Source organism: Equus przewalskii, chromosome 4 (genome assembly GCF_037783145.1).
Source record: "Equus przewalskii isolate Varuska chromosome 4, EquPr2, whole genome shotgun sequence".
Classification (NCBI taxonomy): domain Eukaryota; kingdom Metazoa; phylum Chordata; class Mammalia; order Perissodactyla; family Equidae; genus Equus; species Equus przewalskii.
Window position 1 is genome coordinate 34,495,272 of NC_091834.1, and position 18,376 is coordinate 34,513,647.

The 18,376-nt window shown below is 37.9% G+C and overlaps 1 protein-coding gene across 2 annotated transcripts in view; it reads left to right on the plus strand.

The window, feature by feature from the left end:
• The window catches only part of PTTG1IP2 (PTTG1IP family member 2), an 80,697-nt gene that overhangs the window by 23,581 nt on the left and 38,740 nt on the right, over positions 1-18,376 (plus strand). For both annotated transcript variants that reach the window (XM_070617448.1, XM_070617447.1), the window contains exons 3-6: positions 1,981-2,074; positions 3,347-3,440; positions 6,280-6,341; positions 8,200-8,265. In XM_070617448.1, coding sequence (XP_070473549.1) covers positions 1,981-2,074; positions 3,347-3,440; positions 6,280-6,341; positions 8,200-8,213 — 264 coding nt within the window. In that variant the 3' untranslated portion in view covers positions 8,214-8,265. The remainder of the gene's footprint in view (positions 1-1,980; positions 2,075-3,346; positions 3,441-6,279; positions 6,342-8,199; positions 8,266-18,376) is intronic.

The window sequence follows — 18,376 nt, forward strand, 5'->3', positions numbered from 1 at the left end:
CTGGGCAGAAGAGTTAAAAACAATAAACTACCTTACTTTGCTGTATTCCACCTTTCGACCTTTCAGGACATATACATTCTATTTTCTCCATCCCTACATTTAAAAAAATGCTCCCGGCAAAATAATGCAACTAACCCTCAACTAAAATTGTATTTACCCAAAGCCATTGTCAGCTATTGCCTCCCAGCTCTCAGTCTGGAATCTCAGAGAGGTGCATGATGTGCAGATGTTCTGAGTTTCCCTGGCCAAACAGTGAGTTATTGGTCACCCATCTGGCTGCCCCAGGCTCAACCTGTGAAGGAGCTCCTTTTCCATTGTTCTCTGAACCCCCATCAGAGAAAAGCATAGGAGAGAAGGTGTCTTCTGAGGACCATACTGCTTTAGGAGCTTGCCTGCTGTGGACTTGGTTGCTGGGGCCTGGGAATCAGCTTAACGCTGAGTAACCACAAGTTCCTCTCTAATAGGTCTGATAGGTTCAGGTTTTTTCTGGCAATTCATCTCCCTTAAAACTCTACTAGATGACGTGACTTAATTCCTAGAAATTCTGAGAACTAAAACCAAGGCCAGAAGTCTCTGGGTTGTAATCCTTGAATCTAGTCTTGTCTTTGCAGTTCTAGGCTTTAAGCAGCAGTTCAAGAGGACAGGACTCATTCAGTTAAAGTGGCTGCAATCTTAGATTTGCCTAAATGACTTCATTTGACCTTTGGTCTTGGTTAACATGAAACAAAAGCTGGCCTGTGATATACCTCCTGCTCTCAGGCAGTGTCTAAGGGGTGGTTCTTTACATTGGGTGAATCATTACCTCTACTGGTCTCAGGAAGCACAGCAGGAAGTGGTTGGGAGGGATCTGGGATCAGTCTTGTAGGATTGGTTACTAGCACAGAACCAGACTGATTAGGTTAGTTAAGTTTCCTTATTTACTAGGGTCTGACCTTATGTAAGTCATTTGACTGCTCTGTGCCTTATTGTCCTCATCTATAAAGTGGATATAATAGTACCTAGCTCACACGGTTGTCGTGAGGATGAAATTAGTTAATATAAATCAAGGGCTTAGAATGGTGCTTGTCACATGGTGGGCCTTATGTAAGTGACAGCCGTTTTTACCAGTCTGTCCTCATTATTTTGACTCTTCCAGGTTCTAGTCTTATCTCCCTCCCACAGTGGTTTCTCCTTCTGTACCTTGCTTTTGCTCTCTTTAACAAGGGACTTAGAATTAAGTTTTCCTATTTCCACATGATTATCTGACCACCAATGAACGGAAGGGAGAGGAGGCTTAGGTAACACTGGTTGACAGCACCACTGGGCCCACATGTAACAGAGGAGGACTTGCCAGAAGACAGAGAATGCTGCAGACAAGGGGAATGGGAAGGAGTATTGGAGATTTAAAAAAGACAAAAAATGAAGCCTGTCTACTGAAGTCCTTGTTGCTACATTGTGAGAGAATGTCTCGGGTTTACTTCCCTAAACCCAGAACCTGACATAGGGATTCAGGTACATGTGATTTCTTGAGTTAGTCTATGAAGGAGTAAGGGACTCAGGGCAAGTAAGGGACAGGAGCCAAGAAAATATGTGGTCTCAGCTAAAGTCTACACTTGGCCTGAACCTGGAGCAGCCCTGGGGCAAAAAATCATGTAGCAGAGATAGCCCAGTCTTGAGGCAAGGATGCCCACTGTTTGGAACCCCAAATATCAGTCAATTACTGGCAGAGGGGAAAGTAACCTTACAGGCAAGGTAGTGCCTATCCATCGAGGACAGTTCAAGAAGAAGAACAGCCTGAGCCATCGGCAGCCAGCACTCACTGTAGCTGGGGTTTGGGTGCATGGGCCTGGTAAAGGGGATCTGCAGACCACCACCACCATCTCCTACAAATAATAATGAAATAATGATGGCTGTCATTTATTGAATACTTATTGAAATAGCACTAAAAATTTACTGGGATTGTAGTTTGACACTGCTTTTATTTTTTCTTTCCAAATATAGTGTTTTTGGTGCAGTGCAGACAGAACTTGCAAAAATTTTTGTTTTCCGTTTTTTGGGTGTCAACTCAGTTCTGTATATTGGTTAAACTGTAGAGGTGAGTTGTCCTTATTTGAATTCTTATGTATGTTTTTATAATTGACTTGCAAATACTAGTGATTTGCTATATTTGAAGGATTATAAATTATTATATTTGCTTTATTAAAATATAGCAAGTCTGTTCATTGGTATTTCTCCTTGATACAGGCTTACTGGTTGTTTCCAGCCAGTGTTAGTTGAAACTAGGTTAACATTCATTCTGATTGGTGCGTGCCTCACCATACCAGTTGTTAAATACTTTAAATTTTATCTCTAAAATTCTCTGGTGTACAATAACCATAACCCAGTGAAGGCAGGTTTGTGTTCTTATGTTGTTTTAGGAACTCTAGAAGTTTCTTATAAGCTAGTCCTGGGATGAGAACATAAGGAGCCCAGTAGCAATACTATAACATATCTCCTCAGCTAATGTGTTCTATACTGAGAATTGCCATTCAGAAGGATGACTCCCTAGGACTGAACAAATCTCAGTCACCAAAGACTCTTTAAATTATATCTGTAATGCTGTATCTTTGGTTTGTTATGTGATACTTACCAAGGCAGGGAACTGCACTAGAATCTTTTAAGAAGTTTAAAAAAAATGTTGAAACAAAAGACTTTCCAGGTGAACCATAACTATATGAGAAAACCCAATCTAGAACAAGCAGTTGTCTGTTTTTTTCATAACTGAAGTTAAAAAACATGGATTTTACTCACGAGTCCCTATTTTCTTCAGGTACTATCAGGTATATATTTAAATCATAATAGTTTGTAACAAAGAGCTTATAAACAAGTAAAATTTCAAATATTTAGTATGAATGGGAACACCAGGCTAAGTTACATAGTACTGAGGGGGAAAAGTTTACAAGTGCTAGAAATCTGCCTTCCCAGCAAGCATTGGTTGTCTCTTTGGTAAAGAACTGCTGAAACTCAAACAACAAACCAAGCTTGCTATCCATATGTATCTTCATATTTTACCTGTGGAGATATTGCCTGGAATGAGTTTAGAGATAAAAAAGAAAATAAGCCAGTGACCTAATATTTAACCAATTTGGAGATAAAGAACATTAAATATTACCTTCTTTTAGCGACCCAGATTATTTTGAAATGTTAGTGATACTTGAGTTAATGGTAGTTTTCTTGGAGTATGTGACGTATGTTATTAAATCATTTTCAATAACAACTTGTGAATTTATAGTGTTTAAGAATCAGATTGCATGATACTAGAAGAGATGAAAACATAAAAAATTATTAATCTGCTAACTTAAAATAGATTTCTTTTCGTACATTTCAGTTGACTTCTTTGGATTCATGATGCTTCTACTCATTGTAATATTAACTACAGCATTCGTTTGGACTTGCTGCATCTATCACCATTACCTGCAGGAGTATGTTCATTTTATCCTTTGTAAGAATGCACTTTGGGATAATATCACTGAAGAGCATGCTAAGCTGGTCATCAGGAAATGTTTGACCTTTTTTTATGTAACAAGAATAATATATCCATATGATAAGGAAAAAAGTTCAAAAATACATAAAATTGTAAAATGAAAAGTTTAACTTTCCCACCCTCCACTCCACCTCTGATACCTCCTCCCCAGAAGTAATCCTTTTAGTATGATTCTATTTATAATTCTTCTTTTGCTTACCTTCATATATTTGAACAATATGGTTATATCTCCTTTTCATGACTTATTAACTTTAGATGTTATCTACTGACTCCCCATCATGAAAGCTGAAAATGTATCTTGCTCTATCCATATTTTTTTGTTATTTTGTTGTTAGTGGAATTATCATTTTGTTGTTTTTGAATTGTAACTATGATTTTTCGTTATTAGCTCTTAAGATTGCTAGCATTTCTTCTATTGGTTAACTTTTTGACCTCGAGTGATCTATTTAGTCCTCTGTTTTCATACCCATCAATGCTTTTCCCATTATTTAAGATAAGAGAGGTTGGCCCTGTGGCCTAGTGGTTAAGTTTGCGTGCTCTGCTTCTGCAGCCCGGGGTTTCGCCAGTTCGGTTCCTGGGCGTGGACATGGCACTGTTCATCAAGCTGTGCTGAGACGGCATCCCACATGCCACAACTAGAAGGACTCACAACTAAAAATATACAACTATGTACTGGGGGACTTTGGAGAGAAAAAGGAAAAATAAAATCTTTAAAAAAAAACGATAAGAAAATTTGGAACCCTACACTTCCTTCTATCTATCCTCTTGTCCTTCTATCTCCTAGACTCTATAAAGCTTTCTCTCATTTGACCTTGTCAAGTGTATAATATTTACATTCTTTTCTGTAACTATATTTATATCTTGATATGCTTACTCTATGATTTGAATCTAAATTTTTTTAACTAAAAAATAATAAAACATATCATTATTATATAACTATTATTCAGTAAAGAACAGAAGTGGAAATAGGAAATGTAATTCAATGTCACTAACCTGTATTGCTTGAAAGAGAATTATCTAGTGTCAAGATCAAATAGATTCTCTTTCCTTACTCTCCATTTCTGAAAATCATACTACATTTCAGCTTGTTTTAATTTACATTGTGACTTTCCTATACAGCTTTTGCTTTTTCTAGAGTTTTTGATTACCTTCGTTATTTCATCACCGTGATCATTCATCTTAGTATTTAGTAAGATATAGTCATTTTCTTCTTATAGACATTTTTCTGAAAGTCCTCTGACTTCCTGGTCTAATTTACAAAACTTAAGTTTCTTTTCACTGCTCTACTGAGTTAGAAGAATATTTGGATCCCATATTTTCCTCTTTTTAGGATTCATTTTTCCCCCCTTTTGCTGGAGTATATCCTCAAGTAACTTTTTCAAAAGGAGTTCATAGAATGTATGGAAAATGTTTCTATAGACCACACATGTCAAGAAATTTATTTTTCTGCATTCTCCTTTAGCCCAGTGTGGTATTATTTTCTTTCTTCAGATTATACACCTTTTTCAAGAAGGACCTATAGACAAGATAGAAAGACCCATAGATAAGACAGATGCACACTAATAAGCCCACCTGTAAGCAAAACATTCCTCTACAAAGATAAGGATTGGACAAGTGTTCTGTTTGCTTGCTTAAGACATCTACTTTTGTTTTTCTGGCTTCAAGATTTTATATCCTTTCCTTATTAACATGCAAGGATAAAAGGGAAGGTAAGACAGACGATAATTCCTTATTCTTTGCCTCTAGAAAAAAATATATCCAGAAGGAAGAACCAATAGGGTACATTACATGTGTGGCAAGAGGTGTGGCAAACATGTTATTTTTTTCTTTTTTATACTTTCTTCCCAGGATCCTGGTGTCCTTCAAGTATCATCACTTTTTTTGTGTAGTGCTTATGAGTAAAGTGGCAAATTATACCCATAAGAGAGCAGAGGCCTGAGCAAATATTCATCACTGAAGCTTCTTTTGTCTTACATTTAAAAGGAAAACCCTGAAGTCTCTCTGCAATTATGGTCCAACAGTTGTACTCAGTTCTGGTTTAGCTCTGCTGTGCATCCACCTTCTCTTCTTTTTCAGTTTCTTCTGGAGATCTTTAGATTTTGTGAATTCAATGAGCACTGTATGCTGTTAGAGGAATTTGTCTTAATAAGCACTTATTGCTCTTCATAATCCTAAGATCCTGGTCGGGTTCCAGAAACATCAGTCTTTCATTTAAAAAATACCCTTGAATGACTAATAAGCATCAAAATATTCATTACTACATCTGATCTAATATTCCTGTTATTCAGCAGATATGATTTAAAAGTGAAAGCACTTTTAAAAGTTCCAAATGTTAGAGAATATAATGTTTGACTCCTTATGTACTCAGTGCCTAGTTGACGCTCATCTATTTCAGCAAATACTTATTGAGTATATTTTCATGCCCTGGGCAGTGTTGTTGTCACTAGGTATATAATTACAAACAAGAAAGATCAAATCCTTGCCTTCATGGAGCTTACATCTACTAAGGGGACACAGACACATAAATGTGCAATTTTTAATTCTACTGCTAACTTATTGATATTTTAAATGATATTCCATCTATTTTAATTATGTTGTTCTTAATCAAACACTTTAATTCTCCTGGTTGATAAATAAGAATTCGATGTAATAAAACAATGGTAATAAAAAATTGCATAAAGTTAGTCTGTCTAATGAAATAAAATAATTCCAATTGTAACCTTAACTATTCTGAAAACAAACCTCTTTAATTCTAAATTTACTATCATTTTGAACAGAACTCAAGTCTTTATTGCTGGAAGACGGCGTGTAATTTGTGTTCACCGTGGGAATACTCCTGGCAAGTGTTTTAATTTATTTAATGGGATGTCCCAGACTCTTTCAGTAACTCACAGCTGGAAGTGTTTCCCTTACTTATTTCAGGCATCCAAATTAAAGTATGAGTAGGGAACATGACAGCAGATTTCACTGTTCTCATTTCTAAGACACATTCTTGTAACCTGAATAGCTGGTCTAGGATGGGTAAAACCACAATACTGATAGAGAAGAGTCAAAAATTTCCAACGCAAATTGGATATCAATAGCTTTCCCAGTTTCCCCAACTCCCACTCCACAAAAGCAGCTCAACAAAAGATGACCTTTGCCTTAAGGAATCCCTGCAGGCTTTTCCCAAATTAATTCACTTCATCTTACCTAGTTGGTTGACCATCTATCCACTCTTCTCAACTTGATTCTTTAAACTTTCCCTTACTAACAAGGCCCCCCCCCACCCCACCCCCTTAGCCAGAACTGAAATCTTGGCTTCCTTCAGCTCATCATGCATAGCTTCTGGGTAAGCCTTCCAACTCATCTGCCCATGCCTGGATCCTGGAACCTCAGCTGAAGTCAAAACCATGGCCCCCCTGTTCACCTGGCTAATTGGACCATAAAAAATTTTAGATCGGAGTATGACTGAGGAAAGGGTACTTCAAGGTCCATTACCATTAACAACAACTTTGGGGGACACTCAGATTATCGTGCTGCTCTGGGCCTCTGGGACATAATACTAAATCTGAATGAGAAGTAGGGTAAACCTTGTAGGGGCAAGGATGAACTGTCAAGCACACACACACTTCTTCACCGACTCCTAGGTCTTGTTATGTAGAAATTGTTTTGATTGCCACAGGATCATGAAATGTTCTGAAAAGCTATTTGAGGAGGGGAGCTGAAGTGCACGGTGATTGCTGCTTCCTGGGGTTGAAATCAAACCAGAGAACTGTAGAGAACGATGCTGGGTTTCAGTTTTCCTCCTTCCATTTTAAATTCCACAGCAAACTGGGCCAGGAGAAATGCTTTGAAAAGAGCACAAGGTTGGGTATGTATTTATTTTAGGTAGAAACAGTTGTCTCTTCACAGATTGAGAACAGTTAGTTATACTAGATTCATTGTAGGGAATAAAATATAATCAATTCACAAGGCAGGATTACTTTCCGCCCAGGAGAATAATCTCCAAGCCCAAGGGGAATGCCTATATTAAAGGATTGAGTAAAGGAAACAGGATTATTCAAAAGGAATTAAGAAGACAGAAAAGTGGGAGACGGTGGTGTCATAGAGATCAAGAAAGGAGGGTCTGAATATGGAGGGAAAGAGATCCATAAGTGTCCTTTGAACTTACAAGTTGGGAAGTTACTGGTAACCTGTTTGCATATAGTAGTCTTATGAGTGTTTCTTAGAGACGGAATAAGCACACTTCTGACTTGTGGGGTAGGAAAATGTGGGAGTGGGACCTGAAAAATGCTACACACTGTGTTTGACCACAATGCTCCTCACCCACAGAGTTGTTTTCCAGGAGTGGTGGTAATATCACCCCTCTTGCTGCTTGGTCCAAACTTCTCTAGAAAATGAATTCAGAAGATGATTTGCTGGGATTACAGCTTCATTGAGCATTCACAGGTTTTCTGTCACAGAGACAACTAGTCTTGTGGTCACCACCAAATATTTGACGTTTTCCTCTTCATCAAATTCATACTCAAGTTGCTAATACCTTAAGTAACTTGAACCCTAAATATTAAAATAGTAGTAATAGTAAAATCTCAGAATAGATGTCATATAATTATTTATAAATATTTTGTGCTTAGCATTTTAAAACATTAGGTAAGTCATCATTGATTTTTCTTAGAAAGACTTTGAAAAGGTAAATTGATTTTCGCTTCTCATAGCATTTGATGAATAGATAACTGAGAAGATAAATTTTCCAGAGAGAGAAGAAGGAAGTTTCTTCAAAGGTAAAGTTTCAAATTACATTGCATGAATTTTCTGCATAGGCATGAGGCATAGGCATCCTCCACTCCTATTAGGCAACTTTTCCAGAAATGTAATCAGAATTGTTAAGAAAGTAAATGGAAATCAAACCTGTAAAATATAAACAGATTTTCAGTGCCTGAAAACATGTAATAGAAGGCAGCAGAAATGGAGATAGAACCGCTCCTCAGTTAGGCTGCCTTAGTTGAAATCATGTCATATTGGACAGCTAACTTAAACTGTCTGTGCCTTAGTTTACTCAATTGTTAACATTATCTAATAATAGTCACTAAGTCATTGGGTAGCTTTGAGGACAAATTGAGATTTTACAGGTAAGAGTTTTAGAATTGTCCATGAGATTCAGTAAGTCCTCCGTAAGTGTCCACTGTTACCAGTGTAGTCACAGAGTCTCAGCAGTTGAAGACATGTGGAGATCATCCTGCCCAGCCCCTCATCCAGTGCTATGACTGTCTTATCAACGTCTCGGGCATGTCGAGTGATGAACAGCTGGGGACTGTTTTTTGGATTAAAACAGTTACTAATTGGGCTTTGTGTGTGTGTGTGGGTGCACTTACCTGTGCTTGACTTTCAACAAGGTAAACACACAGGCATCCTTTTATTGCTGCCTCCTAAGTCCATCTACACAGAAAGGAAGTCCCTAGCTATAGGCAGCTCTATAATTCTATGGCTCCTGACGTGGTCAGTGCAGGTTAATAGGGAGGGAGTGGAAGGAGAATGCAGGTACCTCCCAGAAGTCTACAGGCCCCCTAGAGGCTAGAATGATCTCCAGGGAAGAGATAATAATAGTAATTACTTTAAAAGATCAGAGACACTAGGGTGGCCATATAGCATCCAAACTGGGACCATTTTGAGAGTGAAAGGGGGTACTATTAATAATTATGCTGAGAGAACTGGTGTAGACGAGGACTACCTTGGGTAAACAAGAGTGTGTAGTTGTGCTGGTTAACACCCACTGTTGTGAGGGAAATGTGCACATTTATTTGTGGTTGGAAGGATTGGGTATCTATACAAACTTTTTGGAAGGCAATCTAACAGTATCTATTAAAATTTTATTTTGGGGGTACTTTTTGACCTGGTAATGCTGTTATTGGAGATTTTTTTTCCTCGTATAGAAACACTTTGTGAGTCACCAAATTATGTGAATTAGTTGAACCGTAGGCAATTTCTGGATTTGTTCACTTGTGACATACTAAAAGGGCAATTTCATATGCTTCAAACCAATAAAATAGTCAGGAGTTGATCTAGGTTTTGTGGGGCTTGAAGCTTATGGAATTTTGGGACTCTCTTAAAAAAATTTTTAATCTTCCTTTTGTTAATTTTACAAAAATATTTGACTCTGATAACACATATTCCCAAGGCATTGAAAGGGCTAGGGCAAATGAGGGCTCCTAAAGCTTAAACTACACCGCACACACATATATTCTATTAAATACTTTTAAAATGAGAACACACATTCTTGACTAGACTTGAATAAGAATGGAACTGTCATATACTACATTTGGGGATGTAAATTAGAACAAGAATTTTAAAAATAAACTTACCAGTAGGAATCAAGAACCTTAACTTGTTTTCACTCTTTATCCCAATAATGTCACTTTTGGAATTTTATCCTATGGAAATAATCTGAAATAGTTTCATTTCTTTAACATTTAGCTCTTTGATCTATTTGGAATTAATTATTGTATATGGTATGAGATTCAGCTCCAATTTTATGTTTTTCCAAATGGCTATCCAGGTGTCCCAGTGCAATTTATTTTAAAAGCCCATCTTTATGCCAGTGATATGAGATGGAATCTTTTTTTTCAATTGAGGTAACATTGCTTTATAACATTATATAAATTTCAGGTGTACAACATTATATTTTGATGTCTGTATGGACTATATTGTGTTCACTACCAAAGTCCAGTTTCCATCCATCACTGTACAAATGTCCTCCTTTACCCATTTTGCCCTCCCCTCACCCCCATTCCCCGCTGGTAACCACCACTCTGTCTTCTATATCTATGTGTTTATCTTCTACATATGAGTGAAATCATACGGTATTTGTCTTTCTCCATCTGACTTATTTTGCTTAACATAGTACCCATAAGGTCCATCTATATTGTCACAAATGGCAAGATTTTATCTTTTATGGCTGATAGTATTCCATTGTATATATATGCCATTCGTCTGTCAATGGGCACTTAGGTTGTTTCCAAGACTTGGCTATTGTGAATAATGCTGCAATGAAGGAATCTTTTTCTTAGATCAAATTTCCATACACATTTGAGTATATTTTTGTATATTTTATTCACTGCCGTTGGTTTGTCTGGCTAATCATCCCCGAATTCCATGATTGTTTAATTATGGAGGATACATAAATTATTTTAAAATCAGGAAGTGATATTAAACTCCTCCCCACCTCACATTACTCTCTTTGTTTTCATTTTTTCTTAACTTTAAGTTCAAGCAGAATGAAGGTGAGTTGTTTATTCTAACATGTGCCAATGCTGGAAATTTCAGAAAATTAAACATTTGGTCTCTGGAAAAAATAATCATTCTAGAACTTCAGAGGCACTACATGCAAAATAATACATGAATTTACAATGATTTTCTCTTGATTTGTTTCAACTTGGTTTCTCCTCCTCTCCTCCCCTCCCCTCCCTTCCCCTTCTCTCTTGTGGCTTACTTCCTCTTGTCTCTCTTCTTTTGTCTTCCTTCTCTTTTTCTTCCTTCCCCTTCCTGCCTTCCTTCCTCCTTTCCTTTCAGAAGCAAACTTACCAAAGAAGAACTTGGTGATGTTAGGAAATTAAAAAAAAAAAAAGCTATGTCTTCTCATGCTGCCTTGTTGTCCAACTTTTGTACTGGAGCATTTCATTTTGAATGAAAATGCTATCACAGGGGGAAATGTTATTGCAGGAGAGCTTTCACTATAAGTTCACCATATAATGATCATATAAGGAATTTTAAATGCATAATGTAAAAGATACAATCTTAAATGCTTTTTGGTTACAAATTCTGTTAAAAATAAAACAGTGAAACATTTAAACAATTAGACCTGATATTACAGTCCAAAACTGTCTTCTATAAGGCAATATTTTGAAATCTTAGAATAAGACATTAAAACATATTAGCACAGGGGCTGGCCCCGTGGCCGAGTGGTTGAGTTCGCGCGCTCCGCTGCAGGCGTCCCAGTGTTTCGTTGGTTCGAATCCTGGGGCGGACATGGCACTGCTCGTCGGACCACGCTGAGGCAGCGTCCCACATGCCACAACTAGAAGGACCCACAATGAGAAATATACAACTATGTACTGGGGGGCTTTGGGGAGAAAAAGGAAAAAATAAAATCTTTAAAAAAAAACTATAAAAAAATAAAAAAAACATATTAGCACAAATTATAGAACTAGTTATAGATTCTTTTTTATATCTAATTAGTAAACTTAAAGAAAAGATAGTGAACTCTATGGAGAGGAAAGGAATTGACCCAGGATTGTGAGGAAAACAGGACTGTGAGGAGAAAGACATAAAGCTCTAGAAAGACTGGGATTGGGGGAAGCTTCTTTTTGGGTGATGAGAATGGGATGAGAGAAGGAAAGTTTGAAGAAAGCAGCATTCTTAAATTGGGTTCCCTGGAAAATAGACTCCAGGGCAGAGATTTGTGTGCAAGAGTTTATTGCAGCATGCTTTTAGGAATAACACATGTGTGTGTGAGAGAGAAGGAGACTTGGGCCAGGGGAATAGTCGAGTTGTCATGTAGTCACGACAGAGGTCTCAGACAATCTCATGGGGAGCTCTGGAAACTGGATGGACTCCCTCATTGGGGCAAAGGGACTCAAACCGCCACATCAACGAGCATTAGATGTGGGATTCTCTCCAAAAGGAGGCTTAATTTTGAGTGAGGTGGCTCCCTTTGGCTGAGGGCAATTCCTGAAGAGAGCCTGGCAGCTGGAGGAATGAGTGCCTTGTTCCTGAAAGGAAGGTCTGAGCAGTATACCATAGCATCTACTACAGCAGATGTTTTTGATTTGGGGGAATATTGAGAATAGTGATGCTGGGAAGATAGGATTTTGAAATGTTCTACTACTCATTAAGAGCACACTCCTCCCTCACCACTTTAGCATTTTCTTTACAACCTATGTAAATATTTAAATTTCTTTCAATTAGATCTTTCCATCGTTATTTAATTGATTTTTTTTTTATTGACCCAAGCCAGAGATTGGGTCACATATGACCAGCTTTATTTTCAGATTAAATAAATTTTGAAATGGAATTGATTGTGATGGTGACTGAAAAGGGAAAGATATATAATAGAAGATGGTAGATTTACTAGAAAAAGAAGATAATTGAAAAAATGGGATGTCTTGGAGAAGTAGAAAAAAACAGATCTAATGGGACAGAGAGTAGGAGAGAAGGTTGTGGTCAGAGAGTATGATTTCCACATAGAACACTAAAAGATGAAACAATTTAGATCAGGGAATGACAAACTTTTCCTGTAAAGGGCCAGATAGTAAATATTTTAGGCTTTTGAGGCCTTATGGTCTACTCAACTTTGCTGTCATTGTGCAAAATCAGCCATAGGCAATACGTAAATGAATGTACATGACTGTCTTCCAATAAAATTTCATTTACAAAAACATGCAGAGGGCCAGATTTGGTCTTTGAGCCATAGAGTGTGGGCCTCTGGTTTAGATGATGAAAAGACCATTGAATGGCTAAACAATGTTTGCCTAACTTGTTACACTGACTTGCAACAAATTTTTAAAGATACCAAAGAAAATAGCCAAAAGAAGATACAAAAGGAAAGCAAGAATAAAGTAGTCATTATATTACTCATCTCCACTTTTGTCACATTGTTGATCATGTGTGCACAGCCCTTTGTCTCGTGATTTACTGATTTTTTCATACTTCACCTTTATATTCTTACTTCAGAAATACTCAATTTTTTGAAACAGAAGCAATGATTAATCCAATCACAGTATGCCACCCTGATAAATCCAAATGGGTTTGACAAACACATCATAAGAAGTAGCTAATCTCCTGATAAGAAATGTAACAGTAACCCAAAAGGAGTAGATTGGACTTCTGAAATACTCATAGGACAGGGAAATGGATCTTTCCCCTTAATTTGTGTGATTCTTGACAAATCTTTTACCCTCTATACTTCATTGTGCAGCTATCAAATAAAAACACAGTTGATACTTTTCCAGAGTTTTGAAATCTATGTGACAAATTTTAAACTCATTTGAAAAGGATGTTCAGTGCTTTTTTGGAATAAGGTCACATTTTCCACATCCAGGCTGCTGCCTGGTCAAATCCATGAACAGGGATGTTATTAAAGAAAGCCTTCATTGGACTGTAGGTGTGATGAGATGACGCTAACCATCATGCTTGTATGACCAATGGACATTTACTCCAAAATTTCATTTACTCTTGTAATTTGGGTGCCCAAATCATTAAAAAGAGAGAATTAAGAGGAACTTTTATGTCTGTTCGCTATCTTTTGGTAAACATATGCTGTTGAATTATATATTGAACATGCCAGAGCCTAAAGATCAAATTGTGACTGAAATTGTGGAGAGACTTAACCTGCTGTTTTCTTCTGGTAGAGGAGAGCTGACAGTTAAAAGGCTGAGGGTGAGTGGCAGAGTGACAATAGCTTTGTTAACCTGACTTTAGATTAGATGATCATTGGCCGAAATGCCAACTTCTGGTTGGCTGTCAGAAAATGCCTTTTTCTCATTTCACTCACCAGCTTTTCTCTCTCCATTTAAATGGTAATTACACATTTTTAATGCATTGCAAGTGTGTCTAGTTTTACTCAGAATCCTCTGGGAACTCTAGAAACTAGTATTTTCATAAGGAGGGATGCTCTTTCGGAGTTATTTCTTTTTGTTTGGGAAGTTTTGAGTTCTATTAATTTTTTCTACTTTCACTTGCACATTTTGCTTTCTCAAAATCAATAGGATTTTTCCAATCACATAGTGAGCATTGGCAAAATTGAGTAATGACATTCAAGTCATATAACTTTAAGTAATATCTGTATTTTAAGTATCTTTCAGTTACCTTGAGAGTTGCTGGACATATGTTAATTTGGTATTGAGTATTGTTTTCTCATAATGTCAGACTAATTTCCAGTAAAATCTCCCCCCTATTTTTCCCTTTTCAAAATTATATTCTTATATTCTTTTAGAATCTAATGGTTAATTCTGATCCTGCATCTTTCTTTTTAGCCCTCTTCTCTCTGTGTGTGGCATTTAGTTCAAGATTCATTCTGGTATTCATATCAGTACCTACTTGTTTCTTTGGGTGTAGTATTTTATCTTGACCTTCCAAATAATTTGAATGCAATAGAAGTACCAGGAAAAACCTAATGATCTGGTGAAATTAATAATACACTAAATATGAATCCTCAATGTATTCCTGACCTAGTGATTACATAAGCAATCACGTTATATCACTAACTTTTATCTTTCTGAAATCAAGATCATTTTTATGTAAAACTGCATCCGATTCTTGGGGGAACAAGCATATTTTTTTGGTCAAGTTATTTATAATAAGTAGGATTTAGTCAATATAATAAAGACAAAAGTTGACAGAATATAATGCAGGAATAACATTTTTTCTGTATGTGTATAAGTTTTTTGTAAGTATAATTTTTCTGTAAGTATAAGTTTCTGATGGTGCCTGTCTAGAGGGTGTCTAAATGAAATAGACTCACACAAATGAGAGCCTGTGAGTAATAGTAACATAATAATGATAATAATAGTAATAGTATAAGCAATAACATTTTTCTCAAGAGACTCCTGCTGGAACGTGAGAAGTGATTTGGGGGCTGAGGGAGTTCTGCAGTCAGATTTAAAAGTTGCATCTGGAATTTAGTAGCTGTGAGATGGAAGGTAAATTGCTTAACATCTCTAAGCCTTGATTTCCTCATGTGTATAGGAATAATAATAACCATTTTCCAAGGAAGCTTATGAATAATGTAGGAAAAGCTCCTGGAACATAATATACAATCAATAAAGGGTAGCTCCTGGACAGGTGAAGGTGCCAGGCAAGATAACACCATGAAGCAGAAAGAGTTCAGTCCCCGAAACTGTAAGGTCCTGAGTTCTAATCTCTGCCCACCACTTTTTAGCTGTTTAATACTATGCAAACTATTTAAATACTAAGTCTCCCTATATGAAAGGGAAATAGCAATACTCTAAAGGTTGTGTGAGAAGTAATTTAAATACTGTATGTAAAGCACTTTTTATAGTACCTGGCACACAGTGTGTACTCAATGGATGGTTCTATTACTGCCTGTTATGTCACTGTAGGTCTGTGGGACTGTGGGAACATATAAAGGAACCTTACAGGATACCTTAAGACACTTAAAATCTCTCAAGGAAGATAAGGCCTTGAGATAAATTTAAGTTTATGTAGTACAAAATTTACTATAGTAAGTTGCACAATAGGGGTCCACAGAGGCCTGAGAGTTGAGTTAAAGTCTAGAGAACTCCTGTTCACGGGGCTCCAGTAGGACTTACGGCGGGCAATCACGGCAGCTCAGCTAAGTTTGAAGAGTGGACAGGATATCAACAGGCAGAGATGGGAGCTGCTAGGGGAGGGAACTATTGGGAGAGGAAGCAGAATGAGCAATGAAAGCCAGAAAGGTGAAAAAGCACAGATTATACGTGATTAAAATAGTAAGTAAATTCAACTATTTACTTAAAGTATAAAGAACAAGGAGGTGTGGAATTAACAACTAACACTTACTGGGCACTTATCATGTGCCTGGAACTGTTCTAAGGGCTTCACATGTATTGATTCATTGATTCTTCACAACACCACCATGAGATAAGTCTTAGTATTAGCCCCACTTTATAAATAAGGAAACGGAGCCCTTATATTTTCTGTCTGTGAAATAGAAGATGGTGCTGCTTCCTCTGAGTCTGTAGCAGCCCTGTGCTGAGATGGCTGGGTGAGTGGTACATGGGCTACACTTTCTACCCCCTCACTTCACCCTCACCTCTCAGCCAGATGACTCACTCAGGCACACCTCTCAGCCTACACTAGTGTGTGCAGCAGTCCTGCTTAATGTCACAAAACTGGGCAATCTGGCTCCAGAGTCTGAGCTTTTAATCACAACGCCATGTGATGAGAAAGGCACCTGGTCCTTTTTTGTGGAGAACCTTGAAATCCACACTTAGGAATTTAAACTTTGTTTTAAAGGTAATGGGAGACATTGACTTTATTTTTATTTTATTATTTTTTTTGAGGAAGATTAGCCCCTAGCTAACTACTGCCAATCCTCCTCCTTTTGCTGAGGAAGCCTGGCCCTGAGCTAACATCAATGCCCATCTTCTTCTACTTTATATGTGGGATGCCTACCACAGCATGGGTTTTGCCAAGCAGTCCTACATCTGCACCCAGGATCCGAACAAGCGAACCCCGGGCCACCGAGGAGTGGAACATGCTAACTTAATCGCTGCGCCACCGGGCCGGCCCCACATTGACTTTATTTTGAAGGACTGTAGGGGCACTTTTTAGCAGCGGTGGGGAATAATATCATCACATTTGTCAGGAAACATACTTTGATGCTATTCTTGGGGGCAGGGGGCAGGGAGATGGGATGGGTGGACGGTTTAGAGAGGGGAGATTCAGGGGGGAAGACCAGTTAGGAGCAGAGTGCCAGGCATTAAAGTGGGCACAGGTGAAAGCTTAAATGAGGGTGGTGGCACTGGAAATTGGGAGGAGGAGACAGACTTGAATGATGTTTCAGGTTAGAATTGGCAAGCCAATTAGAAGTAGAGAGTGAAAAGAGGAGCTGAAGGAGACCCCTAAGGTTTCCAGCTTGGGTGATTGGAAGATAATGATGCTGTTAATATAAAGAAGGAAAACAGGAGGAAAGGCAAGCAAGTTTTGGTGAGAAGGATGAAGTTTGCATGTTGAATTTGTGGTAATAGCAAGACATGCATGTAGAAATTCCAACCAGGAGTTGGGATTGGGGGTCTGGAACTGGAGATCTAAATGGGGAAACAGTCTACCTGAAGCCATGGGTGTGGGTGACAGTGATTGTGGAGTGTGTCAAGAGAATAACAGAAGGGGAAGAATGGATTCCTCAAGACAGCCTTAATCTAGGGTGTGGAAAGAAGTTATGTTGTCTCCCAGGAAGAAGGAGGAGTGACTCACAGAGTAAGTGAGCCAGGATACAGCGTGCTGAGGTGTAGGATAAGGGTGGTCAGAAGCACCAAATGCAGGGCACGGGCAAAAGGTGCTCATGCACATAGTCTATTTTGTAAACTGCAGTAAGGCTTTTAAACTGTTAGTATGTTTCAGGACACTGAGCACTTTGCTAAATATTAGGTACTGTGGTAGCTGAGAATAGATTGTAGCTTTCCGAAGTGCCTTGAATTGCAGGATACGTTTTCTATCCTATGAGAAGTGTCATGGGCAACAAATGTTTTGCCTTACAGGGTAGAGGTTGCCTGGAGCATCATGTAGAGAAGGAATCTGAGCAATGCCCAGGCTCAGTGGGAAAGAGCACTGGGATCTATTAGCAATAGCTACCCTCTGGTAGTGGGGAGTGGGGAATGCTGTGCCTAAGTTGGTCTTCTCTTGATTAGATGCTTTCTAAGTATTGTTAAAACTCTAAATTTCTATGATCATCAGAACCTAGTTTATCATACACATCAACTGAAAAAAAAAAAGAGGCAAATGACTCCTCATAATTTTGTAGCAGTTTTCCAGTGCAGGACTTATAAAATGAAGCTGAATGTCAGATTCTTCAGAGTGAATGAATGAAAAAAATTATGTACATTCAATAGGATAAATAAGGGAAAATCACTGCACACCTTCAACTCAGCCGTTTCCTAATACAAGTGTTGTGTGTGTGTGTCTGTGTGTGTGTGTGTGTGTGTTTGGGACTTTAGATAAATGTTCTAATGGGAGTATGGTGGGAATATGTGAAGGGAATTGAAAGTAATCACTTTTTACTGAAAGAGGAAAAAAACTAAGTTAAATTTCTCCAGTCAAGAAATTCGATTGTAGAAAGCCACAGGCAGGGACCATAAAAGGGAAATGCTGAGTTGTACTCACTGCGGAGAGTACATGGCA